Source organism: Canis aureus, chromosome 4, assembly GCF_053574225.1.
Source record: "Canis aureus isolate CA01 chromosome 4, VMU_Caureus_v.1.0, whole genome shotgun sequence".
Taxonomy (NCBI): Eukaryota; Metazoa; Chordata; class Mammalia; order Carnivora; family Canidae; genus Canis; species Canis aureus.
Window position 1 is genome coordinate 24,283,418 of NC_135614.1, and position 27,930 is coordinate 24,311,347.

Genomic DNA, 27,930 nt, shown 5'->3' on the forward strand with positions numbered 1-27,930 from the left:
CCCCTCAGGTTCCCGGAAGAGCACCTGCCCTTTGAAGGTGCGTCTGGCTGTGAAGTGAGGGGTGAGAGACATTTTCAAAGATCCAGGAGATCTTAGGGCAGAAAGCACAAAATTGAGAGAGAGCCACAGCTCTGCTCCTTATAGTTTGAGCGGGCCCCTGGAGGCCCTCCAGGTGGAAGCTCCAGCCCTCCCTACACACCACACCACACACAACACCCTCCCCCAGCCTTCTTTCTTCCCGGAAGCCAGAGTCCCCCCACAACCTCCCCAGCAGCCAGCTCCCTGTGAAGGAACCTAAGTCTTGAGCAGCTTCCTCCACAAAAGGACCCACCACGAGCTCCCAGAAGTACAGCACAGTGGCCACCGTGCCAGGGCCATTGTCTTAGAAACTGGGGATACAGCAGTGGGCCAAGGTGCCCCTCCTCTCTGTGGCCCTGTAGACACTAAGCAAAGAGACAGTGTGCCAGAAGCTGGTGGGGGCGGGGACAGCCCAGGTAATGGAGTGGGGAATGCACCTCCACCTCCAGTGCTCAGGGAAGGCCCCATGAGAAGATGACATTTGAGCAGAGACCTGAAGGGGCTGAGAGGGCTGTGAGCAGGCAAATATGTGGAGGGAGAGCTGGCCAGTGGAGGAGGGAGCATGCACTTGGCAGTTAAGAAAGAGTAAGGAGTGGGGATCTCTGGGTGGCTCAGCGGTTTAGCGCCTGCCTTGGGCTCAGGGGATGATCCTGGGGACCCGGGATTGAGTCCCACGTCGGGCTCCCTGCATGGAGCCTGCTTCTCCCTCTGCCTGTGTCTCTGCCTCTCTCTCTCTCTCTGTGTGTGTCTCTCATGAATAAATAAATAAAATATTTTAAAAAAAACAAAAAAAAACAAAAAACAAAAAAAAACAAGGAGATCCATGTGGCTGCGGCCAAGCTGGTGAGGGGCGGAAGAGGAGCTCTCATTCTCCCAGTTCTCACCAGCAGGAAGCGGGACTTGCTTCTTTCTCAGGGCCCAACGTCCAAAATCCTGGCGAAGGATGAGATTGACCCAAGTTTTAGTGAGGTGCCTTCTCCCGGACCAGTCACCACTGGCCGCAGCCCAGTAAGAACCTGGTAGCAGTGGTGCACACCGCAGGGGTGCAGGGCGAGGAGAGGAGAGGGGATCACAAAGCAGTTTACCACAAATCGAGACAACATACTGAGGTCTCGAGTCTTCCCAGCCTCGCGGCATCGGGCCTCTTCCTGCATCACCTGCCAGGGGAGCCTCCCTCTGCTCCTCTCAGGTGGATGGCGCGTAGAGTAGGTGTTCAGTTCTTGGTTTGATGGGGCCTGGGTTGGGGCTGTGACTCTGCCAGCAGCCTCCAGGCCGGACTCCGTGTGCAAAGGGCTGAACGCCGCGTCGTGTCTCTGAGTGAGAACAGCAACGCCCCGGGCTCCACCAGAGACCTTACGTGAGCCTGAGGCACAGCCCAGCAAGCCGGGGTGATCTGAAACTGGGCTGGAGTGAGCGTGTGGGTGACTGAATACGGAGCCACCTGGTGGGGGGTGCGATTCCTGGGACTCCGTGCGGCCAGAATGGCTTCAGACTGAGAAAGTGAGGGCCAGAAGCAGCCACACAATCCGGCCCCGCAGCCACCCTCCCTCCCACCCAGATGAGGCTTCTGGGATCTCAAAATGGGCTGAAGGAGGGAAGCGGCTTCCCATGGACTGGCCTAGTCAAGCCTAGATCCGGAGAGCTACGGTGCCATCATCTACCTTCTTCCCCAACCTCCCCGGGACCCTGGGGAAGGATCAAGGAGCAGAACTGGCAGGTGCCTGCCACTCAGGGCAGCATAGAGCTGTCACCGGGTGTCGCGGATGGCTGCGGGTGGCGTGGAGGGCAAGAAGGGGCTTCACACACAATCTTCTCCTGTGGAGTAGAACCCTGGGAGTGACCGTGTGTCTCATTCTCCCTCAGCTGAAGGCCGCAGACGCAGACGAGGGCGAGTTTGGGCGTGTGTGGTACCGCATCCTTCATGGTGAGTGGGCTGCCCTAGGATGGAGGGGGCCGGGCTCCTGCCCTTGGGATGGCAGAGCTTCCCCAGGCTGCCAGGAGTCTGGGAGGTGAGGCCCAGAGAGCCCCAAGCACCATACACACGGGCGGGCAAGGGGAGGGAACGGACACTCTTGGACCATGTGCACTTGGCTGTTTTTGAGTGAGCGTGCTGCATTTGACTGCTACACTCCTGAAGTTCCTCCTGTGGGATATCACCCTGACAGAGGGGGCCTTGGGATAGGGGAGCCCCCCCAGAGGTCGTCATCATCCCAAGATAGAGCATGTGACCATCCCCGAACCAATTACTGCCAATCGGCCCACACTGGGAATCAGGGGTAAGATCACCCCTGTTCAGAGCACATGGGGTGAGAGTGGAGGAAGGTGGATCCCCAAAGGGAAATCAGAGTGCTGTTGCCCCAAGCTGGTGGAATGGGTCCTGGACTAGCCCAAAGCCATACCCAAAGTCCTCAATTCAACCACCCACAAAGAATTTGGTTTGGGTTCCCCTTTCCATTGTGCCCCAGATCCTTCTGCAATATTGAATCCACTGATACATCGGGGTGTGGAAGTGTCAGGGAACCTCCCCCCCGCCTCCCCCCCACCTTCCCATAAGGAGGGTCCCAGGTGGGATCCTAACAGGCCAGGGCAGCATGAGGCAAAGGACTTCTCACCATCGTGGGCTTCGGCCAGGCTCCCAAGACCTCTGGGCAGGGTCGGCATTCTGGGGGCCTGGGCCCCCCATGTCTTGCTCCAGGCCAGAGCTCATGTATCTCCTCCATCCCTCCCCACAGGTAACCATGGCAACAACTTCCGAATCCATGTCAGCAACGGGCTCCTGATGCGAGGGCCCCGGCCCCTGGACCGGGAGCAGAACTCATCCCACGTGCTGATAGTGGAGGCTTACAACCACGACCTGGGCCCCATGCGGAGCTCCGTCAGGGTAAGGTGGGGGGGGGGGGGGCTTGCACATAGATGGTCAGCAGGTTGCGAGGCCCCACATCCCCTTCAGCAGTGGCCTCAGAGGCGGGCCAAGGCCACAGCGGACCAGAGATGGCCACCAGCTGGACCCGGTGGGAGCAGACCACCACTGGTTTAGGTGCCCCGTGACCCGGGGCGAGGGTTGTGGTAGGGGATGCCAAAGCCCAGCCTGGGATCTTGGAAGTGTCATTTTGCTCTGAGCCTCAGTTTCTCCAGACTGGAAACGGGGCCAGTGATGCCGATGTGTGTCCTAAGGGATGAAAGAGGTGTCCTTGCAGGACTCACCACCACACGCACACAACTTACAAGGATGAGCCAAGGAAATTTCACAGATAGGACCTTGGAGGCAGAGACATTACCAACTTCATTTTACACCCAAGGGAACTGAGGTACAGAGTTGCTGCTAGTGATAGAGCCAGGACTTGAGCCAGGTCTTCCAAATCCAGGTCCAGTGCACTTTCCATTGGAAGTGTCCCCAAAATATTCCAGTTGCCACTCCCAGCTGCCCCGTCATATGTAGCCTTTTCTGCCTGCCCTCACACGCCTTGAGCACCTGCCCTATGTGGCTGAAATCAAATGAACCTCCCTCTTCCTGAATAGTCAAAGACAGACACACAGATACCCCTCCTGGCCAGCCAGTTTCTGCACTATCCTGCCCAGTGGCAGGGGGGTGGCCGAGGTAAGTGAGATGAGCCCTCCAAGTCCCTGCCTACCCTCACTGCACACTCAGCAGCTCACAGCCCCTTCCCCAGAACCAGGTGGAAAGTGAGTCAGACCCCAGAGGCGAAGAGTAGGAGGGAGATAGGAAAAGCCGGGGTGGGGAGTGAGCAGGGACTTTTACCCAGGACTGAGCAAAGCAAAATGAGCTGCTTATCAGCCCCATCTCCACCCTATGATTTCCCCAGGCTGGAAATAATGAGCAGAAGCCTTCTCCGGGGTCACCATCACACAGGAGGTGCTGGGGAGTCAGTGACTCAGCCTTGGCCATGTCCTGTTGATGCCCCCCTCCGCCTTGCCCAGAAGAAGATGGAAAGAGCAGTCTGGGTCCTTACAGCGCCCCTCGAAGGGAGATCTGCCAGGCAGAGATGGCTGAGGGCCTCAGTTCCCTGGGGTTTTTACACCTTGGGGCTGCTTGGAACGATTCCAGGGCCCTGGTGACTTCTTGTCACACTCAGTGACCTGACCACACGGGGGCATTCCCACACAGCTCCGCTCACCTGCATGACTATGCCTTGCTTCCCCACATGCTAATGAGTGCACCCACGTCAGAGATGCTGTTTGTGGGGCCCACTTCAGGCCACAGAGGGTAGCCAGGGCTGGCTTAACCTGGACTTTAAGCTTCCTCATCACAGCACTCCATGTGGCCCCGTCGCTTCCCACCCTCCCAGGAGCAGGTAGGCACCTGTCTCCAGGCCCTGCTCCTGTTAACCTTGACACCGTAACTGCAAACCCTTTTTTTTTTAAGATTTTATTTTTAAGTAATCTCTCCACCCAATGTAGGGCTCAAACTCACAACCCCAAGATCAAGAGCCGCATGCTCCACCCACTGAGCCAGACCAGGTTCCCCTGACCGCAAACCTTTTTAAACAAAGTGGTATGCAGTGTGCCGGGGACAGCATAAACCGGATCGAAACCCGCTGTGCCCGTCAGTGTGGGGATGGGGCACCCAGAAGCACACCTGCTTGCCTACCTTCCTTTTGGTCCTCGCCCCATGAACCCTGAGGAATAGTAAGTCCTCGCCTGGTGTTTCCTCTGTGCCAGGCACTTTCTAAGTGCTTTATGCCCTTGAACTCACTTAACCCTCATAATAGCCCTACAAGGTGGGCACTGTTATTATACCCATTGTATAGAGGAGGTGACTGAGGCAAAGAGGGATCGGCCAACGTGCTTAGGGTCACATAGCAGTAAAGGGTAGAGCTGGGCTTCACACCCAAGCAGTCCACACAGGTCGCTCACTCCACTCTCTATGCTCTGCGGCCTCACATACAGGCCCTTCAGACCACACGGTCCACTGCCTAAAACCCTGAGCTATTTTAAGGTGGGAATTTAGGATCTGGCACCCAAGACAGGGGCATGATAGCCATTATAGGACACAGCCCCCACACCTCTGAGCCCCAAGAAACATGGGGACTTCCCTGGACACAGGGTGGGGACTCCAGCATTGCCCAGCAGTGGCAGAGGTGGCTTCTGGGGACCATCCACGTTTTCCAGTCCCTGCTTTAGAGACCAGGGACAGCGCAGACGAGGGCCCAGGAGCCTGGAGTGAAAGGCCCTCCCTCCTAGAGCCTGGGAGCCTCACATGCCCGCTGCACGTATGCACGCACGCTGCCCCGTCCCTGATGGAGATGGGGCTGGTTCTCCGGGGAGCCCAGGAGCTCAGCAGCTGAGCCCTCCCGCTTAGAAGAACTTGGCAGACCTATGCGTTTCCTGTACATCTGTCTCTCAGGTTTGCAAACCACACAGCATTAGGCCTCTTGTCTCGGCTGCTAAAAACAAGGCTGAAACCAACCAGAGGATAGTGGTGAGGAGCCAGCCTCGTGGAGAACAGGCCACACCCAGGCTCCATGCCACCTCCCTCCTCTTTAGGTTTTTAATTTATTTATTCATGGGAGACACAGAGAGAGACAGGGATAGGGAGAAGCAGGCTCCCTGGTGGGGAGCCCGATGTGGGACTTGATCCCGGGACCCCAAGATCACACCCTGAGCCGAAGGCAGATGCTCAACCACTGAGCCACCCAGGTGTCCCTGCCTCCCTCCTCTTTATGGTCCTGGCAGACTGGCCCTGTTTGTGTCCCCACGGGCCTTGGGGTAAAGGCCAGTTGGACAGGCAGGCTCGGGAAGGGGAAGGCTCACAGTTTTGAAAGATGGATGGTTAGTTTCTGTTTACAGAAAGAGAGTTCCCGAAATCTGTCCATGCAAATTCCCCCCACACTCACCCCACCCAGGATCTTCCTAGCCAAGTTCTTGGTGAAACCAAACTGAGACGGTTCCGGCTTATGAACAGCTGTGCTCTGGGGTGGGCACTTTAGTTTGCATAGTGGGTTCTGCGTGTCTAGACGTGGAAATCTGATGACACAGCAGGACTGTAGGAACCCCAAGAGCTGGAAAGGATAGAAAAACCTTTACCCCCCACATGCCTCTCCTCCCCGTAACCGTTACCTCCCCTGCCCCCTGCTAAAGTTCTCCACAAATCAGGCCACCATTTCTGCTACAAAAGCCCCTTCACTTCCCCAGTGAATTCCCAGCTATGCCCAGAAGAGAAGCCAGGGCTGATCCCAAAGCCAGGGATCAATCAGAAACCCGATATTGGTGCCCTCGGATGGTGTGTGCTGCGGCCCCGCCGTGAGCGCTGGTGGGCACCTGTGAGATCTGTGTCGCACACTATTGCTCATGCCCCCTGCCCCTTCGATGCTCCTACTCTGCTGGCAAGTTTCTGCTGACCCTGGTTCTGTCAGGCTGGAGGGACGTTGACTCCTGTTCTGAGGCCAGCTCGCCCTCAACATAGAGCAGAGAGGAGTAGAGGTTGGTGGACTGAGAACCCCCTCTCTTTCCTGCCCCTTCAGTTCCTGTGAGACCTTGGGTAAGTCCCTCCCCATCCCTGAGCTTCAGTTCCCCCCTCCTCCCCATCTGGGAAAAGAGAGAGGGGCCCTGGGACTCCCTGTGTCTCCTCAAACACCAGCGCTCTGTGACACACTGCTCTCCCCTGCCACCCTGGTCCTTCTAGACTCAGACCTGATCCTGCCCATCCCTGGGCCAGACCCTCCTTGTGCTCCTGTATGTATGTGAGGGGCAGGGGCAGGTGGTGTAGCAAAAAAAAAAAAAAAAATTCTGTGACCCTGATCTCCAGCCATAAACGTCTCTCTCCATAAACATTTTTGGAACTGATTTTCTTGTTACACAAGACGTGTGTGCTTTAAAGAGTAATTAGAAAGGACCGATAAGCAGTGATGGAAATTATGCATAATTCCACAATTCAGATAGAGCCACTTATTTGGCCAGGGTCCTCGGAAGCAAATCCTAGGGCAAGAATGGATATGAAGATGATAAGTAGGAAGTGTCCCCAGGAAAAGCTGGAAGTAGCGTGGAACAGGGAAGGAAAGGCAGCAGGGTGGGGGGACACTTTGACTCAGCCCCACAGGGAGCTCTGGAGAAAATCACTCCAACTGCCCAATCAGGGCTGAGGAAGTCAGAGTGTTTTATACTCCACACCCACCAGTCACTGGGTAAGTGCTACCCCAGGGGACATAATTCCCAGGCACTTCTGGCTCTCTGGGTGTGCATGTTCCAGCAGCCTGGGTGGGGTGGGGTGAGTCCCCCACCGAGAGCCAGGGTTGCTGGCTGCTGGCAGTGAGAACACCCAGAGAAAGTGCCTAACAACCCAAAGGGGTCTGAGCACCAGCGTCCTCTGCTACAATCATAATTAACATCTTTCTGACTGTTCTCTCAGATGTATTCTGATATTCGAATGGGGTCACTTCAACCTTTTGAAGCACTTTTGCAAGGCCTGGCTGGTTTTGTCTTCCTAACAACCCTTGAAGTGGCACGGAGCATGAATTATCAGGCTGATATATTACTATTTCATAGCTGAGCAGCTTGATGGCCCAGAAGAGTCACTCATAAGTCACAGGTTCCCACCGGGTTAGTAGCAGAGCCAAGAGTAAGATAAAATGATGTTTGAGCACCTGCCCCATGCCCGGTACTGTGCAAGGTGGCGGGACATGGTGCCCAGCTAAGGGGAGCTCACCGCTGGCCCAGGAGAGCAGTGACCACACATGCAGGCCCAGGCGGGCCAACCCTGGACTTCTCTGGTCTCCATCCCACCTTGACCTTCCGCCCCCGGTCTGGCTGCAGGTGATAGTGTATGTGGAGGACGTCAACGACGAGGCCCCTGTGTTCACACAGCAGCAGTACAGCCGCCTGGGGCTTCGAGAGACTGCGGGCGTTGGCACATCAGTCATCGTGGTCCGAGCCACCGATCGAGACACTGGTGAGTTCGGCTGGGGAAACGAGGGAGTCCCGTTCCGTAGAGGGACCCTCCGCAGATGGTCCCTCCCACTCCTGCCTGTCATCCTTGGGATGCCGCAGGCTCCCCTGTTCAGCAGCTCCCAAGCTGGGGTGGGGGCTCCGGGGACCGTCCTGGTGGCATCCCCACCAGATGCCCAGGCCTAGAAGGAGTAGAGGGGGAGAGTTGTCCCAGTCTCTGGATGGAGAGACAAGAGGTCCCAAGCTCGGAAAGTCTAGGTTTTTCATTGGAGGACCTGGCATCTCCTGGCTAGCCTTTGGCCTTGTCACACAGCGGGCTGAGGCCTGCCCCGCGGTGGCTCCGTGTCCTGTGGGCCTGTGCTAGCTCAGGGCCTGACACATAGAGGCTTCCCACGGGGCAGTGTGCTGCAGTGCTCTGAAGGCAGCCCGGACCTCACCGAGGACCCGGAGCCCCCGAGATGGCCACGGTTGGCGATACAAAACAAAGGAGAATGTGGCCAAGTCAGTCAGGGTGACCCTCTTCATGGGGCCCAGCTGTTTGAGCCTCTGCCCCAGGCCAGGGAGGAGCACTTTCCTAGGAGTCCACTGCCCCCCTGGACAGGCTCCCTGAGCTGCTCCCAGTTTCCCAGTGCCTCCCTCATGTCAGCCCCTCTCGGCATCCTCAGCCCCCGCTGGGGCACAGGATGGGGTGGCGGGGAAATCGGTCTGAAAACTCAGGTGGATTGCCGTCCCTTATTAAACGGCACATTGGTACAATTCACGTCACCTGTGTCACTGTTGCCCAGCGGTTCATGGCCTTTCCTGGGCCAGGAATCCTTTTGAGACATTGTAAGAGCTACGTGTCCCTCCCTAGAAAAATCCACATCCATCCTGAGTTTTGCAAATGACTTCAAGGAAGTCTGGGATTCCCTGAGAGGTTTTATGGCCATTTCTCTGGAAGGCTTTGGACTGCAGCTAAGGAATCCCAGCTCGAGCTCCTGGTTGAAGAAGGTGGCGAGGCCGAGGGATTTGAGGAGGAGGAGTGAGGAAGATGGGGGAGGGTGTCCTTGGTGCTAGCACCCTTTGGCTGGAGGGACCAGATGGAGTCTTCTGAGGATGCTGCCCCTTGGCTAATACTCTGCAAGAGATCCCTAATTTCCCCACTGCTGCTTGTCTAAATACCTAAGGCAGGGCAGGTGGGGGTGGTGGGGGGAGGTACCTGAGCATGAATTTAGAGGCTCCAGAAGCAGAACCAAATCTCTCTGTATATCTCTCATGCCAAGGCCAAGCCGCAGAGGGGTCGTACGTTGGGCCTTGCTGTCCACATAGACCTCGGCCCCATCCTCGGCCACTGCTCTCGGGACAGCCCAAGCCACAGGCCCACCAAGGCCCCTCACCTGGTCCCTCGGGGACAGTAGCAGGTGTGCCAGGGGCAGCCCCAGCCCCACCCGAGGCTGCACGCTCTCGCGTCTTCCTGCAGGGGACGGTGGCCTGGTGAGTTACCGCATCCTGTCCGGCGCGGAGGGCAAGTTTGAGATTGATGAGAGCACGGGGCTTATCATCACTGTGGATTATCTGGACTACGAGACCAAGACCAGCTACCTGATGAACGTGTCTGCCACCGACCAGGCACCGCCCTTCAACCGGGGCTTCTGCAGCGTCTACGTCACTCTGCTCAACGAGCTAGACGAGGCCGTGCAGTTCTCCAACGCCTCCTACGAGGCTGCCATCCTGGAGAACCTGGCGCTGGGCACCGAGATCGTGCGGGTCCAGGCCTACTCCATCGACAACCTCAATCAGATCACCTACCGCTTCGACGCCTACACCAGCGCCCAGGCCAAAGCCCTCTTCAAGATCGACTCCGTCACGGTGAGGGAGGCGAGGAGCGGGCACAGCAGGGGCTGTCCCTGAGAGGCAGGATGCTCCATCCTTTTATTTTATTTTTTAAAGATTTTATTTATTTATTTATTCATGAGAGATGGGGGCGGGGGCAGAGACACAGGCAGAGGGAGAAGCAGGCTCCATGCAGGGAGCCCGATGTGGGACTTGATCCTGGGACTCCAGGATCACGCCCTGGGCCGAAGGCAGACGCTCAACCGCTGAGCCACCCAGGCTGCCCTGCTCCATCCTTTTAAAGCTAACCAGCATTCAATGAGCTCCTTCTAGACACACGGCACCCTCCCCTTTATCGTAGAGTATCCTTGAGATAAATATCCCAGGGATAAATATCTCTCTCAATATTTCGGGGTAACATAAAGGTTCTACCTAGGAAACCCAGAAACCTTCTTGTTATTAGACAAGGAAAGCTGTGCAAGTCATCACGTTTCTCTTTGTACCTTGGCTGTTGAGACTCTCAGGTGTCAATTGCTTCGTCACAATAGCTGGTCTTAGCCAAGTAGCCGCTGGTCTCTTACCTACCATCTGGATCTTTCTCTTCCATCTCTGCTTTCGTGGGTCTTTCATCAGACTCCCTTCTTTGAAGATAGGCAAGGTGTGAATCACCGCAGCGTGCAGGGCTTGTCCCGAGGAATGTTGGCATCACAGAGATGAACGAGACCCTTCCCAGCCCTCAATGAGTTCGTAGACTGGGAGGGGAAGTGGGAATAATCAGGGATGTACATCAGAGCACCACAGGGGAGGATGTGAAAAGAGCTCCGATACAGGTGTGAGGGAGCTCCCTGGGGCCCAAATGAGAGTGAGCTTACCTGGCTGGGGAAGCAGGCAGCCCACATGGAGGAGGTGGCATCCGAGTAAGATTTGAGAAAGAAGTAGGATTTGGGCCGACGGAGCTTCGCAGAGAGGTTCTGCTGGGTGGAGGGAGCACTGCGGAAGCGGGAAAGTAGGCGGAATGCTGGGGATCAGCGAGGAGTCTGCTGTGGCTGGAGCCCAGGACTCCTTGGGCATGGGGCGGCCTCCACCTGGTGGGTATGATGTTGTCATCGTCCCGTCTGGTCCCCTCCCCGCAGGGTGTGATCACAGTCAAGGGCCTGGTCGACCGGGAGAAAGGCGACTTCTACACCTTGACAGTGGTGGCAGATGATGGTGGCCCCAAGGTGGACTCCACCGTGGTGAGTAGGACCCCATGGCACAGCAAAACGTACATCTTCACCAGCCACCCCACACGCGGGCCAGGAGGTGGGTGAGGGTTTCGGCCACCCGGGCACAGCGCTGTGGCCGTCATGCCCCACCGTCCCAGGCAGCGTAGGCTAGCGATGAGAACACAGACGAGTGCAGCACCCCACTGCTGGGAGGGGGCTGGGAGAGCTGCTGACTGCTAACCATTTGTACCCTTGCCTTCTCTGCCTTCTCTCTCCCTCGGCCTCCTGCGGGTTCTGTCTACAGAAGGTGAGTGGCCTTGTGGACTGGGACCCCCCCTGGACTGTTGGCTGTGGCCAGTGCTGGCCCAGTCCCTGCCTGGCACTGCACTTTCCTGCCTCCCCTGGAGACGGGCCCGTGGACAGGCCTGCAGCAGGTTCCTGCCCAGACCCTTCACAACCACTCCAGTCCAGTCTCGGGCATATTCCCCACACCCAGTTCTGCCCTTCCTACCAGACCAGGGGGCGTCTGGGGTTTGGTGGGGAGTGGGGAGGGTAGTGGTTAGATGCTAGCAAGCAGTAGGTAAAACACACAATGGAAGGAACACTGAGGCTTTGTCCCAGCTCTGCTGTGTGACACAAGCAAGTCGCTCAACCTCTCTGTGATTCTCTTTCTTGGGTCTAAAATGAGGCTCATGCCAGCAGCCCTGAAGCTGGCAGGAGATGACAGATAAGAAGCCCTCTGTGAAAAAAAAAAAAAAAAAAAAAAAAGAAGCCCTCTGTAAACTAGGCCCCAAGGAGCATATGAGGGGAGTGGCATCTGTAAAGGGGAACCTCACCCTCTCTTGGGGGCTGGGGGAAGGGGCGTGTTATGTCACTGTATACGTGGGGTGGGGCACATAGTGCCGGGGCCCGGGGTGTGCGGGGCAAGGGCAGCCATGGGAACGGGGTGAGTCACTGCCCTCAAGGACTCTAGGGCAGGGACACTACGTGCTCGGAGCATTTTGAGGAGGATGACCACTGAGGTCAGAGGTGTCCGGCAGGGTTCCTAGGAAGGTGGGCGAGGCAGGCAGGGGACCTCAGTCTGGGGGCTGAAATGGGGGTGGTCCCCAGAGGAGGGGTTACCAGGAGGGCATCCTGCAGTGATAGTGAGAACATGACCAATGGATTGGGCTTGGACATCCTGCTCATCATCACGTGGGGCGTCCAGCTCATCGGCAGCCGTGGTTACAGCCACATGTCCACTCCCCACTGAGTCCCCATCACGTTAGTCTAGAGACTCAGACACCAACCCACTGTCCAGGCTAAGAGGCACATGCAGCTGCTTGGAGTCCTCTGCCCCACTGCTCCCTGGAGGTGCTTAGTTCCAGTGGCCCTGGCTGTGGCTTGGCTGCACTCCAAAACCCATCCACATGGGGCCAGCCTGGAGGTAGTGGGGCCAAGAGCAGCCCCCTCCATGCCTAGTGCTCTCAGGGGGCAGCGGTGAGCAGAACCCTCAGTGGTGGACACTAGGCAGGTACGCCGTGTGCCGCAGCTCCCAGCTCAGGCCCCTGGCCACCCCATCTGGAGATGCTGAGGCTCGGATTAAATGGGGCCCTCTCACCAGGCCTCAGCAGACTCCTCTGTAAAATGGGCCCAGTTGCAGCTCACCCCTCATTTTTATGAGGAGTCTGGGAGCTGAGGCCAGGTGAAGCCTGCTAGGCAGCCAGGATGCTGCCCACCGAGGCCGCTGGAACCCTTCTGTAGCTCAGCAAGCCCCCTTCCTCTGCCCGGGCACACACTCCTGCACAGGCCCTGTGTCTCCACGGTCACTTTACCCTCTTCTAGGAAGCAGGACCTACAGCCTTTTGCTCTGCCCTGGCTTCCTCCCGGGCCCCAGGGCCCACTGCCCCAGATACACCCGCCCTGTTGGCCCCAAGCACTGGTGGAGGTGCAGAGGCAGGCGGAGGGGCCTTTTAAAGGTGGTAACATTTCCTCTGTAAGGCCGGAACCCCCAAACCACAGCTCACCTACACCTGACTCCGCCCCGACCCCCGCAGCCCCCGTAGGCCCTGGAATGGATGGGGAGGCAGCAGGAAGGGGCAGACGGGGGCGGGCTCTTACATAACACCTTCAGGCCTTTGGAGGCAGAGGAAGCAGATTTGGACAGGGAGGCCCTGGCTGGGAACACAGACCCAGATCTAACTCTATAGACCTTTGCACCTGCCCTCCGTTCTCACCCACTGAGGCTGACTCTCTGCCACTGGGAGCACCTCACAAACATCACAGTGGTAATCCCAGAGGAAGCACCTACTGTGTGCCAGGCTCTGGGCTCAGGGTACGATAGGAAACCAAAATCAGACATAGCTTCTGCCTTCACAAACCTAAGACACAGTGCAGAAGGGACTAAATTATCACACCGGTAAATGTATGCTACAGGAGAGAGGCTACAATAAGAGGTCAAGGAACTCAAGCAGGGCTTCCCTGAGGAAGTGGCTCAGGCTGAGATCCACAGAAAGCATAGACTTTTACCCAGCCAAGAAGGAAAAGTGTAAAGGCGGGGGGGGGGGGGGGGATAGCATATGCAAAGGCCCTGTGGTGGAAGGAAGCTCAGGAAGCCTGAACAAGGCCTTGAGCGGAGCAAGAGAGTTTGGGGGAATCAGAGCACGGAGGCCTCCGAATAGCGTGCTGGGCATCTTTATGCCTGTTTCACAGATGAGCAGGCTGGGCTCTGGGACTTCATAGAACTCCCTGACCAAAATCATGATGGATGGGCAGAAGCCTTAGTGCGTGGGATCATGCCAGGCAGGAAGCAGGACGAGGACCTCCTCATACCGCCCTTAACTTTTTGTTTGCTCATTCATTCCCCCCAAAGCATCCTGGCATTCTGTGTGTTTTTGTTCCTACTTTCAGCTGAGGAATTAGAAAATCAGAGGGGTTGAATAATTTTTTCCAAGATCACACAGCTGATTAATAAGTGGTGGGGTTGGTCCTGCCACCAGACCTGGGCTTGTTGCCACGTGGTTCTGACAGCTGCCTAAGGATACGGGGGCATGGCTAGGATGGAGAAGGAGGAAGGTCCGATCGGCAGGGAGGGTGCAGTGGGTCTCCTCTGTGGCAGCGAGGTTCTGCAGCCTCTCTGTGGGGCCTCTGTACACTGGAGACAGGCAGGCCAGCCTGGGAGCCCCGTACCCCAGGCCCAGGGAAGGAGAGGATGAGGTTCGCCTTGGTGCGGGGCAGTGGGGGCAAGCCAGGCCAGGGATTCCTAAAACCTAAGCCCCTCTCACCCCCTCCAAACCTTCCATCAGTGAGCCTAAGGGGCTCATGGTCGTCTGTGGTCTAGAAGCTACAGACACAAAACAAAATGCTCTTTGCATACAGCTTGCATGTTGCCATCTGAAAGTTGGAAATTCCTCTCTTCTCCCCACTGGGACCACCAGGCCACCTCATGATCCCCCACCTCGTTCTGAAGCCCCGTGTCCTTCCCTTTAATCCAGGTGTACAAATGAAATGGCCTTTGGGCAATGTCTGGCCGTCAGATGTGTTTTGGCCAGCTGGCACATAAGTTTTTCCTTTAATTTTAATTAATCACATAATTCCTCATAAAAATCTGGATTCCTGGTTCCTCTTGAAAAACAGGAAACTCTACCAATGCCAAGCTGACATTCCTCATGGATTTTTTTTTTCCTGAGTAGCTTCTGTCCCCTGTAGCCAAGGCCCCATGCCTTCCTGTCTCAGCCGCACCACCTCTGAGCCGCGCCCCCCACCCCTGGACCCCTTTCCCGGCCTCAGCGTCTGAGCATGTGCAACCCTCCCCATCACACTGCTAGGAAAGATATGCTCAAGACCTCTGCATAAAGTCCAAATGCTAGTCAACCTTCTGGAATTATCAGAGCTCCAGGCCCCAAGTGGGCCCACGGTGGGAGCCTGCTGTTTGGAGCCAGGAAGGGGAAGGAGGCGGGAGGTCTCTCTGGCTGCTTTCACCCCCCAGGTCTACATCACGGTGCTGGACGAGAATGACAACAGTCCCCGGTTTGACTTTACCTCTGACTCGGCGGTCAGCGTGCCTGAGGACTGCCCCGTGGGCCAGCGAGTGGCCACCGTCAAGGCCCGGGACCCCGACGCCGGCAGCAATGGGCAGGTGGGCACCTAGTGAGAGAGCTGGCTCCTCCCATAGCCTCTCAGCTAGAGGAGGGGTGTTCAGGTTCCCCCCAGGCCCAGCACCACTGCCCTGTCTTCACCCTCATCCCCAAAGAAAAGGAAGCAGCGCTGTGCGGGCTGTTGGCCCTCCCTGGGTCAAGTGAACATGAAACCCGAAGGTGGGTCACAGCTCAGCCCCCCATAGCAAGCTGAAAGCAGAGGGGGTTCATCCTTCCTGGTGACTCCTTTGTCACCTTAGCCACAAACCCCTCAGCATCTAGGTCCCGTGTGCCAACCAGGTCTCAGGTCTCAGAGAGGACATGCTCCTCCTCCTTCCTGCTTTGGGGTCCTGTCCCACAACAGGAAGTGGTCATTCCACATGCACGCTCCCCAGGTTTGGACACCCCAGAGTGCAAGGAGGAGGGGTGATAGAGCATATCCGTCTTCCTGCTGCTTTAATCTGTCCTGTGAATTAGGCGGTATGTTTGAGGAGGTTTCCACCGTTTAAAAATGGCTTGCTCAAGGCGCCTGGGTGGCTGAGGAGGTTAAGCAGGTGACTCTTAAATTCAGCTCAGGTCAGGATCTCAGGGTCATGAGATTGAACCCCACATTGGGCTCTGTGCTCAGTGAGGAGTCAGCTTAAGATTGTCTCTCCCTCTGCCCCCCCCCCGAAAAATGGCTTGTACACCTTTGGGGGACTGACTTTGGGGTCAGAAGCACAGGTATTCAAGCCTTCATTCTCTTGGGTATTTGCAACCCATGTGACCTTGGCCAGTTCCATATTTCTGAGCCTCCTGTCTGCAAACTGAAGACAGCATCTCCCTCTGAGCGTTGTCGTGAGGGCCAAATGGAACCCATGTCACACTAGGGCTTGCGCCTGCTTCTGGCAGAGCCTCCAGAACTCTTAGTACTTCCGCACCTCTGTCCTGGGAAACATCTGTGCAGCGGGACTCACACCCACTCTTCTGGCCTCTGGGCCAGCATGCTGGCATCTCTTTACCCGGGAACCTGCCACAGGTCCTGTGCTGCCTCAGTGGGCCTGCCACACACATTTTGAAGGACAGAACCACATTTGCATAAAATGTTCTCTTTTCAAATGCCCTTACTGAGCAGAGGGCCCGGGAGGGCAGAGGTGGGGCCCTTGGCTTAACCCGGTGGCCTGTCCTCCCCACTTTCTTGCCCCTAACCCTCCCTCCTCCCTGACAGGTGGTCTTCTCCCTGGCCTCTGGCAACATCGCTGGGGCCTTTGACATCGTCACCACCAATGACTCCATTGGCGAAGTGTTTGTGGCCAGGCCTTTGGACAGAGAAGAACTAGACCACTACATCCTCAAGGTGGGAACTCCCCGCCCACCCGCCCACCCGCTGCCCTCAGCCTCTGTTGACCATCCAGAAGAGCTCGGCACACCCTGGCAGTCGTCTTCCTGTATCACTGGTCCTCAGTGGACCCAGAGCAGGAAGCAGCAGAAGTGTCCGTCCCTGTCATAAGAGCTGGGAGAGAGAGCCCAGCAGAGCTAGTAGAGCCCTGACTCTTCCACAAATAATATGACTTTGGGCAAGTTGTTTGCCCTCTCTGCACCTTGGTTTCCCTTCCTGTGCAATGGGAGTTGCAGGTGAGAAACAAGCACAGGTGTGAGGAGTCACAGAGGCCATCATTATTGCTGAATTGCTATGGCCGGCATGTGTCCTAAGGACCCTGGGGACCCCAGGGCCACATTTCTGCAGGGGTCTGAGCCTGGAGAGCACTTTCTGCTGCCTTGCAGGCATCCAGGAAGCATCCAGTCTCCTAGGGACAGGCTCAGGGTATGGGGAGAGCTCCAGCTCATTGCTGAAGAGATTATGGAAGGCTCTCTCTATGTGCCAGGGCTCAGATAGGAGTGCTCAGGGGTATCTGAAGCTAGAGGCAGGAGCCCAGGGTCAAGTAATGGCCATGATCAGGGGCTGGCACAGCCCAGAACACAGATCAGGAAGTAAAGACCCGGCACACCAGACTCTGATTCCAAATACTGGCCCCAAGTCAGACAACAATTGGGCAAGGATCGTTTGCAGCATGGGGCAAAAGATAAAATTCTGGGGAGAGCCCAGGGCTGGCAGGCCACCCAGGGGTAGGGATGGACCAGCGAGTCTCTCTGCCTCCCCACTGGGCAGACTGCCCTTTTGGACCCCGTATTCCTGATCCTTCCCCTCCTTGTAGCCCTGAATCCCATCATCTCCTTTCTCCAGGTTGTAGCTTCCGACCGTGGCACCCCTCCACGGAAGAAGGACCACATCCTGCAGGTGACCATCCTGGATGTCAACGACAACCCTCCAGTGATCGAGAGCCCTTTTGGGTACAATGTCAGCGTGAACGAGGTGAGGGCAGCGCTCGCGTCCCTATAGCTGGACAGGGGACGTGAGTGACCCTGAAGCACCTGTTTAAATGTCTGTCTGGCCCACGAGGGCCTCACATCCGGCAGGTGGGGTGTGGCCCACTCATTAACAATGCCAGCCGGAGTGCCAGCTCCTGGAATGCAGTATCTTTTTGTGGGAGGCATAAAGAGGAGGCAAGAGGAGAGAGAAAGAAGGAAGCAACCTGTCTCTACTGCCACTGATAGGGAACTGGGATTTATCCCCAGGAGAGCTGCTTTTAAACAAAACAACGGGTTTACTATTCATTCTTAGACTAAGCCACTGAGGGAAATTTCTGCCTAGCATCACTGGGTATCATGCCAGTGATAGCACCATAAAAGCAAGGTGGTATAGGGCTTTAAAGGCCTGGTCTCAGGCCAGGCTCCCATGATTCAGACCTAGGCTGTGCTACTGAGAGGCCGTGTGACCTGCATACATCCTTTCCCTGTATCTCCATCTTCTTGTCTGTGAGTGGAGATGACATCATACCAAACTCATGGGGTTACAGAGAAGAGTCGGTGAATTCATGCAGCCCCACGTGTAGTGGGCGCCCACAGAATGTTCACGACTAGCATCTGTATCCTCCTCATCTGTGCTCCACAGAAAACAGAGCAAAGCTTTCTAACGGCCCAGTTGAAGCCCTTGGGCTCCCAGGAGCAGGTGCTAACCTTGCCCCCCGGGGTTTGAATCCAGAATGACCTCTTTCCTGCTCTCCCCGCAGAACGTGGGTGGAGGGACTGCTGTGGTCCAGGTGAGAGCCACCGACCATGACATTGGGATCAACAGCATCCTGTCCTATTATATCACTGCGGGCAATGAGGACATGACGTTCCGCATGGACCGGATCAGTGGGGAGATTGTCACGCGGCCCGCCCCGCCCGACCGTGAGCGCCAGAGCTTCTACCACCTGGGGGTTACCGTGGAGGACGAAGGCACCCCGACCCTGTCGGTGAGTAATGTTGGGGGCTGGCTGCAGGGAGGGCAGGGTGCTTGAAGGGCAGCTCTGACCTCTGTGCACGGGCGAACGAGGTGGATGGGAGTGGGATGCCCGCCGTGGGTGAATCCTTGGCAATTCCTTTATTGTGCCTTTAGAAGGTCAGCCTATGAGTGTTTATGGAGGACCCGCGTGTGCAGAACTGGTGTGCTGGTTCTCCTGCCTCTGCAGCCACTCAGAGCCTCTGTTCAGCCCTCTCTGCCCAAACAGGGCAGCTCTGTGGGATGGTACCGATTGAGCCTATACCTTAGGGCCTGGCCAGCCCCCACCCCACTTGTCACGCTGTATTAACCCATACTCTGTGCCAGATAAGAAAAGGTACTCTGTCACGTTGCTATGACGCGCTGTCACAGTATGTCCAGCTTGGATGGGAGGAATGTTCTTGGTCCAGTCTGGTGCTTGCTCAGAAAAAGCCCCCTGCCCAAGGCAACATGCAAGGTTTGCGAGGTTGGAGAAGGAGGCAGGACCCGTGGGACCGGATGGCAAGACAGTCTGGGGGTGATGGGCCGGGGTGCGAGCCGTTTGCACATTGAGGGGGGGAGATTTGGAGTCGGGAGCCCTGTGAGCTGGTTGCGCCATCGCCGGCAAGTCAGAACCTCTCGGAATGTCGGTCTCGTCATCTGTAAAGGTGTCTGGGGATTTGAATTAGCTCATGTCTGCGGAAGTGCTTGGTAAGCCCTGAGGAGGAGGATTGTATCAGCTCTGAATGGCCGCGGTAATGCTGCATCGAAACCCAAACCAAATGGGAAGACGGAACACAACCATTGATTTAGGGCCAGCTTTGCAAACTGTCAATTTAGGCCTGGTTTAACTGGGAGCTCACCTGTGTTGGGGGGGCAGCTATGTGGCGTTGGAAGGCTCGGCTTTTGGGGGCGGGTCGCCTATCTCTTCCCTTCCAGAAGGCTAGCTCATGCTTGTTCACATGGAGCTAGAAAGGGTCCAGGACAGACAGTGAAAGCACACAAGGCCTCTTGAGCCCAGGCTTGGAACTGTACCGAGGTTACTTCTAGCACATTCTGTTGGCTAAAGCAAGTCACAAACACTCACCTTTTGAAGGAACAAGTTGCAAATGAGCTAAAAAGAGTGTGGATACACGGATACAGTGTAAAGGATTGGGGACATTTTTGTACTGTCTTTCCTAGGAACCTGATCTTCAATGAGGCCTCAGTCCCATCCCTCTGCCTCCTACAGATGACTGTTAGACCCCTCCCCTTTGGCAGCAGCCGTGTAGACTGTGAGGTCAGAGCAGGCCTGTTTATCTGGCGTGTCTCTGGGGAGGATGGTGGAATTTGACCAATCCCAGGAAACCACATTCTGAGATGCCCAGGATATGGGACTGGCTCTGGGCACACCCTGGGCATCATTAGTTCCATAGCTGCCAGCGTCCCCACTGGTCACTTCAGCCATTCCCATCCAGTGAGCTAAACAGAGGCACATTTGCAGGACACATGCAACTACCTGAGGGGGGAACAGGTAGGGGTATCATTACTGTGTGACATGGAAAGAGTCCATTTTGACAACCCCTCCCTAATTGCACCTGGCTTTGGGGCAAGTCATCATCCTGGTCATTGCTCCAATAGCATTTAGAGACATGTTTGGCTATAAGTGACAGAAACTCTAGAGTTATAAATAAATCAGAATGCATTTTATTCACATAACAAAAATTCTGGAGAGAATTACAAATGTTGATTTTGTGCTCGGTGACGTCAGAGCTAATGCCTCCTGACCTTCCCCCATGGTTGCAAGATGGCCACTATGGCACCAGCCATCATGTCAGCATTCAAGACAGGAAATGACAAGAAGACAGCGCTATGCAAGCCACTCCAGCCCCTTTATCAAGAAAGCAAAAGTTTTTCAGAACTACTCTCCAGAGTTCTGCTTATGCCAATGGCCCAAAGTGGTTCATATGGGCGCCCTCGCTACAGAGGAGATTGGAAAAAATGACAGGATTGTCAGGACTGGCTTATAATGTGGGAGCCAGATAGATCATTGCTTCAGACAAAAACAGAGCTCGTTAGTGAGGGAAGGGTAGAGAATGAATTGGGGGTGGGAAGCTGAGAGCATGTGCCGTGCGGCTGCTCCTCATCCTGCCCTAAACCAGTGCACACACCAATCTCACCCAAACCCCACAGAGTTTCCTTGGGAGGCAGTCAGTGAGACCCATGATATCCCGAGACCCTGCATTTTGGAGGCAACATCTGGCTTCCTTTTGGTCCCCAGAAGAAAAGACAATCAGGGAACTGTGAATCACCCCAGCCACACTTAACCACCACGAATGGGTGGGCCACTACCCAAGCAGTTTCTGTGGAACTTGAGACCAGTCCCTGTGGCCAGAAGGTGTTCCCATATGCTGACACCCCACCCCCCCAGAGACCCAGCCTAGCCCGGTTGAGACCCATGAGCACTGCCTCCTCACCCATGGGTCCCTGACATCCTGGCCCCGCCTCGAAGCACGTCTCAGGCTTTCCAGCTCCCTGGCAAGACTATGAAGAGTTGGGTGGTGAGAGGTATGATCTCCCTTTCTCTACCGTCCACGTTCTGGTCATCACCAGCTCCGGCCCCAGAAAGGAAAGCACCTTCCAGATGACTAACATCAGGCATGGGGTCCCTGGGGCCATGACCGAGAAAACATGTGTCCGGCTTCTGGGCTGTAACACCGTGCGTGATGCAGACAAACAGCACCAGGTACCAGCCAGGGAAAGGTTTACAGGAGACATTTTTTATGTCCTTTGAACTTTCTTTCCTCCTCCTTCAGGTTGAGAAAAGAGCTCTGGTATTTGACTTGTGTAAGGGACACCCCACAGGGAAGAATGGCAGTGGCCACGGGAGTGTAGTTGAGAAGTGAGCACTAGAGCTTCTCTGTCTGTTCATTCGTTTATTCATTCATTCATTCATTCATTCATTCATTCAATCAGGCAGCCGGCCAATGTTCCCCAGATGTCCCTGTGTGCTGGGCACCAGGAACACAGGGAGGAACCACTGCTGGTTCCTGCCACAATAAAGTGCAAATGAGTAAGGGAGGCAGTGAGGCTCTCTGTACATTGAGGAGCACTAACAAGGGATTGGAGAAGGCTTCTTAGGGGTTAGAGGAGGTGACACCTGGGCTTCTTGTCGTGTGGTCATAGTTAGCACAACAAAAGATATCCTGGACCCGGAGAGCTGCCTGAACAAAGGCCTAAGAGCAAGCAATGAACAGGCATGGCTTTGGGGAGCCACAGGTAGTTCAGGCCCAGGGGCAGCATTCAGAGCCGAGAGCATGGCTCGCTATCTATCTATCTATCTACGTATCCTCCTGGGGACATTGTCTCTGGGGCCTGCCCTAAGAGCTGATCACACTATCTTCTCAAGTGTCCCCTCTGCTCCCTCTCGGCACAGGACAGGCTGCAAGTGGCAAGCCAGGGCACCGGGAGCCAGTGCCCCACCATGATTGGCATTTGCCTCCAAGGAGCACTGGACCCTTGAAGATTTGCTTTGCTTCTGTGGTCAGACTGTCCCCTCTAGACAGTGAACCCCTGGGGTCAAGCACAAAACCGAGGACCAGGCCAGAGGTGACCAGAGGAGGTCCCTACCCTGCTATTGGGCAGATTTCACCGGATGGATATTCAAGGGTAGGGTTGTTTCAAGCCCTCTTGCATCAGTCAGAGCCATGAGCAGCATCAGAACAACCAACCGTCCCAAGGTTTTAGGAAAGGTCACCATGGTTTTATGGGTGGATGCCACCCCACACATATCTGTCCAGGGATGCCCAGCAGACCCACACACTGTCCTCCTGTTTCCAACTGCAATTATCTGCCTGGTTCAAGCTAGCCCTCACTGGCCCAGGACTAACCTTACAAGGGCAAGTAAGAGTCACTCCTTTCTTCTTTCCTTCATTCATTTAACACCAAATACATGCCAGACCTGTCCTGCAGGCCGGGAAGTCAGACACAAGTTGGGTACAGTCCTGCCCTCAAGGGGCCTAAAATCTAGGGGGCAGGTGGACAGGTAACAGGAAGTCACCACTCTGGGATGTAATAAAGTGCCAGGAACTTGGAGTCAGGAACCAAGGAAGGTTTTCTGGAGAAGACATCATTTGCCTCTGTGACTTACACGGTGAAGCCCTCTTACCTGGGGGAGCCTGCTATTTAGCGACCAAGAGAAATCTTGTATCTGAGCCCTCTTATCTCTTCATTTCTCCCTGGGCCCCATACCCCAATTTCCTGAGAACTGTGCATTCCTGTCCCCACCCAGCTCTGAGCCCTGTGTCACCCAGAGCTAGGAACAGCTGTGCAGCAAGGGGCATCCGGGCCAGCCCAGGCCCGCCACACAATGGTGTGCCAGCCAGCCAGGGGAAATCACTGCATGGCCTCAGCTCTCTGGATAGCTCCAGGACACAGGCAAAGGAGGCCAGGCTTGGGGGAGGGCTCTAAGTGGCCGGCAGGGAGGCCCCTGCAAGAGGAAGGGCCGGGCCCAGGGAGGAAGGACGGAAGGCAATAGCACCGGGGAGGTCAGGAGCTGCCTCCAGCCACAGAGGCACCTTGGCAGGAGAATGGAGAGAGGGAGGGCCTGACGGGGGCCTCCCTGCCGCACGAATCACAGCCAGCAGGTTAGATGATCCCAGCCAACCAGCTCTGGCTTCTCAGGCTGGGGGGTCGGGAAGGGGGGACCTACAGAAGTCACCTGTCCAGGCAGAAGGTCAGAAGTTGCCCCCTGCCTGCTTGTTGGTACAAGAATTTCCAGCAGTAGCCCAGTGAAAGTCTGAGCTGAGGACATTGCTCTTGGCAGCTGACCTCTGATCTTCAGGGCCAAGAGCTCTTCTGTTTATTAAACTTGGACCCCACTGTTGTTGATGAAGTTTCCCCTGGCTCGAGCTCAGGAAACCCCGCCTCGCCCCTTCCCTGCGCCGCACACCAAGTAAGCATGCCTTCTCTGCCCCACAGTGACATCCAGATCCTTCCCTTACCCCATGTCTTGAGGGAGGTTCCGCAGCCGCTCACATGCAGTGCAGGTCTCCTCCCAGAGACCCTGGTCAGCTGAGAGCTCCTCCCTTCCCCTCTCCCACAGTGAGCAAGCGGGGAGGGGATGGTGCATGGGCCCCCAGGCCCACCAGGAGTCCTGTAGTTTCAGGGTTGCCAGGCAGAAAGGGGAGTGGCCAAAACCTGCAGAAGGAAGGTGAGCCACTGGCCTGCAGGCACAGGTTCACCCCCCAGGGCCCTGGCATGTACCGTAGACAGGTCCAAGTCCTGGCCTATGATGCCATCCGTTCAGTGAAGAGGAAGGAGCACAGGCCTGAGAAGCAGAACACCTAGGCTTTAGTCCCAGGTCCACCTTCACTTATTGTGACAAGACACAAGTCTTTTGGAGTCTCATCTTCCTGTGCATTAAATGGATACAATAAAGCCTCTGGTAGGGGAGGGGGAATCAAAAAAAAAAAAAAAGGCAATAACACATGTGTAAATGTTTTTGGAAAACACAGTATCGTAACAGAAAAGGCAAAGAGATAGCACACCAGCTGCCACTTCTCCAACATGTGCCCGGGGCGCATTGCGCGCTCAAGTCAGCATTTTCTCAGTAAGCTATATCGATATTTCAGAATCCCTCCCAACATATATTTGAGGAAGTCTTGCCACTGGATCAGAATTGCAAGATGAAATGAAACCTCCGCGCCCCCCTCCCTCCCGCCGGCCCAAACGAGCTCAGGGCTCTTGGGGAGATCCCACTAATCACAGGCAGAGCTGCTAAGCACTAGAGCTGGTGGAGGGTCAGAGGGGGGCCCTGGGAGTGTCCAGAGAACAGGACCCTGGCATCCTGGTTCAACCCGTCACCCCGCAGCTATGCTTCAGTTGTCAGCTGTGCAACTAGGTCTGAAGGACAGGCTGCTACTGGAGCCGCAGACCTTTTTGCACTCAGAGTAGGTAGGGAGGCCGCACCCGTACAGGAAAGAGGGGTGATGCTGCCAAACAGGCACGGTGAGTGCTCAGTGGAAGGGCTACATGGCCGGTGTCCACTGTGGGCTGGGACTCATGTGGAGCTGGGCTGTCTACTTCTCGAGAGGCCTCTGCACCTGGTGTCCTGGCTGGCAGTCCCAGCCCCTTTCTGCCCATTGCTGTGTAATCACAGACCAGCCTGGGCACTCCAGCTGACCCCCAGGAAGGCCCCTTCCAGCAGGCAGCGCCCCAGCTGTGGTGGAGAGTGACTGGACCTCTACAGGTTGTCTTCCCGAGGCCCTCACCCTAGAGTACTCCCTGGAGAAGGTGGTGCGTTGGACCCCCTGCCCCTGGCAAACATTCCTACATACCAACCCCAGCACCCCTTGGCCCAGACCTCCCAGCCTGACCCAACAGCAGCAACCCCAGTGGCTTCCATAGCATGTTTTCAGGGAGTGATGATTCCATTCCCTTAACCTCTCCCTTGGCCGTCTTTTTTTTTTTTTTTTTAAGAAAAAGATTTATTTATTTATTCATGAGAGACACAAAGAGAGAGAGGCAGAGACACAGGCAGAGGGAGAAGCAGGCTCCATGCAGGGAGCCCAACGTGGGACTCGATCACAGATCCCAGAATCACGACCTGAGCCAAAGGCAGCCGCCCAACCGCTGAGCCATCCAGGCGTCCCATCTCTTGGCTGTCTTTATAAAATGCAGACTTCAGAAGGTTACAGGAACGATGGCCCTGATGGTCCCTGAGGGACCTGATATATCTCTTAATGATTAGTGCCTGAAAGCACAGATTTCCTTCTGAGGGCCTCAGTGGGTGCTGTGATCTGTGAGCCTCCCAGCCCCAGCAGAAGCAAGCACAGTGATCCCCCTCCCCTGCTCTACTCTGGGCACCCAGCCCATGGGCACTGAGCTAGGGCCCACAGGGACCAGCCCCCAGGGTGGTCAGGCATCTCCTGAGGCACCGCCACCCCCAGGCAAGCAGGGGCATGGGCAGGGGGGAGGCCACTCAGCCTCCTGCCCTCCTCGCTAGCAGCAGGGAGGATGCCTTAAGGCTTCTAGCGGTGGAGCATGTGGTCATGGATGCAGATGGAGCCTGGAGCTCAGCGTAAATTTCAGTGAAAACAGGAAACCACGAAGCTGAAATGTGTTCACTTTTAAGAGTCCAAAGAAGAAGAGCTCAAGGCCATGCAGGAGGAAGCTGGGGAGGAAGTGTGGTAGCTTTTTGCTCTGGGCCCTCCTCCCTCCCTCCACACAGCCTCAGCCAGGCTTGGGGTCTGCAGCCAAATTCTTAGAAATTCTATAGGCCTCAGCCTCGAGGTCAGGAGCTGAGGGCTGGGCCAGGCCTCCTGTGAGGGCAGGAGCACTCTTCCTGAGCTGGGGGATGGAGAGTCTGGTCTGCAGTCTCCTCCTTCAATCTTAGGGGTGACCCAGCTCAGCCTTGGGCAAGGGTCACCACACTCATCCCTGCCATGGGCCCCCAAGGGCTGTTAGAGCAGCACCCTCTTTCTGTGGCAGCCAGCACTGAGTGTCCCTGGCAGCAGGTGAAATAGGAGAGGTACTCCCCAGGGATATAGCGGGAGCCAGGATTTTGGTGTACTGGAGGCTTCCGGGCAGCCTCAAGGCCCAGGCCCATCCATCCCTTGAGGCCCCCAGGCATAGCAGGCCACCCACACTGGCCCATGCCCTTGGGCCTGACAGGGGCTTTTGGAAGCAATGCCATGCATCCAGGGGGATTTGCCTGGTTCTAGCTGCAGGCCTGGGGGCTCTCACTGCTGCTGGAGAGCCTAGAGCTGCTTTCTTCAGTCCCCAGCTCCTGTCTCCCCGACCACCAGGCAATCCAGCAGGTTCTCCCTGCCTGCTGGGCCCTTATGCGGGCCTGAAGTCCTGGCTCTGGGCACCCGGGCCCAGCTCAGCAGAGCCCCGGTAGGCTGCTGGCAGATGAACGCCCTCCTCAGTGCAGTGCCTGGGCCCCTACCCCACTCAAACTCACCCCTTCCCTTCTTGGGCCCCCATCTCTGCACCCCAGGGTATGCAGAGGCCCCCCACCTCTCTCCCTGTTTTAAAACCCTTTAATCAGAATTCCACAAAGGATCCCCTCCCATAAAAACACATCCCGGACATGCCCTGAAGCAGGAGATGTAGCAGAGGGCCCAGAGCAGAGTGCCACAGACCCTTCCCTGTCCATGCTCACCTGACAGGGTCACTCTGCGGTGAGGTGAAGACTTAGCACAGATTAAATCAAATGGAAGACCAAAGTTGGAGTGGGGGGGGGGGGGTGGCAGAGGGGAGGGTTGGGAGCTGGAGGGGGAGAGGTGCTCCTTGGACCTCAGGCCCTCCTGGAAGCAGAGCAGGGATTAAAACCCAGCATCTACAGTCTATTCACAGGGTTTGCACTTGTTGCCCGTGGAGATTTTAATGGCACCCCCTCTTTCCCCTGGAGGGTCACAGTTGAGACAATACAGTATGTGGTCACCCTCTGTACTGAGCATGCTGTCCGGTGGAAAGGGGAGGGCGGGAGGCGGGGCCTCTCCACTCATCTTCCCAGCAGGCTCCACCTGCCCTCCCTTACCCCCCTCTGCAATGGAGAGTGCAACCTCTGGCCTGGCCCCCATTGCCCAAGATGCCAGTTGGCCCACAGTGGCCACTGTGCCTTGGTGTGCACTTCCTGTTTCAGGGACCCAGGCCAGTGAACTCTGAGGACCAGAGGGCAGGCAGCAGGAGCCCAGATTTGCTCAACCTGTTAGCCACTTGCTAGTAGCAGACAGCTCGCCAAGACTCCCATGGCCCCAGGGCAGGCAGCCCAGCCCCGGAGCCCCAGGGTTACAAAGAAAGAGTCCGACAGATGAACAGCCTCAGGCGAGATCGGGGAGCTGGCTTTTTCCACATCTCGTCCTGTGTCTCAAGCCTGGGAGGATGGCACTGGGTGAATGTGGGGGTGGGGGCGTCTGTCCGGTGCCCTCTTGTCCCACCTGTGCTGTCAGGTCACAAAGCTCATGTCCCAGGGAGAGAAGCTGCCATGGGCTAGAAACTCTTGAGCTTCTAGGATGTAGGCCATTTGGCATTTGTAGCTGGTGAAGTTTGGGTCTCTGGGGTGGGATCTCAGCACTCCACCACCCTTGAGACGGGGACTGAGAGAGCCAACACCTTCTCCTTTCTGCCCTGTAGCACTCAGAGGAGTTGAGGGTCTGGCCATCAGAGATATCTCAAAGAGTCTGGGCTCAGAGCAAGAAGGGAGGAAACCAAGGCTGGGACCAAGGCTAAGAGGACCCCTCAGAGGGCCAGCTCTGCCTCAGATGCACCTGCCCCGGGCCCAGCCACAATTGCCACTGGCCCCAGCTGGTCTAGATGGCCTCAGAGTTTGGGGAGTCAGGCACAGGGTCTGCAAAAGAAAGGAGAAGTAGAATGAAACGGGGGCTTCTCTCTCTTTCACCCCCTACACCCACCTGGGAGGTTATAAGGCCACAGAAAGAGTGAGGCTGGTGCCCTGAAGGCCATGGGGAGGTCATGACCTTGCAGGCTC

The 27,930-nt window shown here is 56.3% G+C and overlaps 2 protein-coding genes across 4 annotated transcripts in view; one reads left to right on the top strand and one right to left on the bottom strand.

Moving 5' to 3' along the window:
* CDH23 (cadherin related 23) overlaps nt 1-27,930 on the top strand; it is a 364,939-nt gene that overhangs the window by 271,890 nt on the left and 65,119 nt on the right. Inside the window, exons 28-37 of one of the 2 annotated variants that reach the window (XM_077894887.1) lie at nt 1,942-2,002; nt 2,811-2,959; nt 7,849-7,984; nt 9,440-9,828; nt 10,926-11,027; nt 11,302-11,304; nt 14,965-15,114; nt 16,320-16,448; nt 17,337-17,465; nt 18,223-18,450. In XM_077894887.1, coding sequence (XP_077751013.1) covers nt 1,942-2,002; nt 2,811-2,959; nt 7,849-7,984; nt 9,440-9,828; nt 10,926-11,027; nt 11,302-11,304; nt 14,965-15,114; nt 16,320-16,448; nt 17,337-17,465; nt 18,223-18,450 — 1,476 coding nt within the window. Of the gene's footprint in view, nt 1-1,941; nt 2,003-2,810; nt 2,960-7,848; nt 7,985-9,439; nt 9,829-10,925; nt 11,028-11,301; nt 11,305-14,663; nt 15,115-16,319; nt 16,449-17,336; nt 17,466-18,222; nt 18,451-27,930 lie in introns of those variants that run through there. The other variant, XM_077894886.1, reaches the window with a different exon arrangement.
* The window catches only part of VSIR (V-set immunoregulatory receptor), a 31,224-nt gene continuing 23,412 nt past the window's right edge, over nt 20,119-27,930 (bottom strand). For both annotated transcript variants that reach the window (XM_077894891.1, XM_077894890.1), the window contains exon 7: nt 20,119-27,789. In XM_077894891.1, coding sequence (XP_077751017.1) covers nt 27,752-27,789 — 38 coding nt within the window. In that variant the 3' untranslated portion in view covers nt 20,119-27,751. The remainder of the gene's footprint in view (nt 27,790-27,930) is intronic.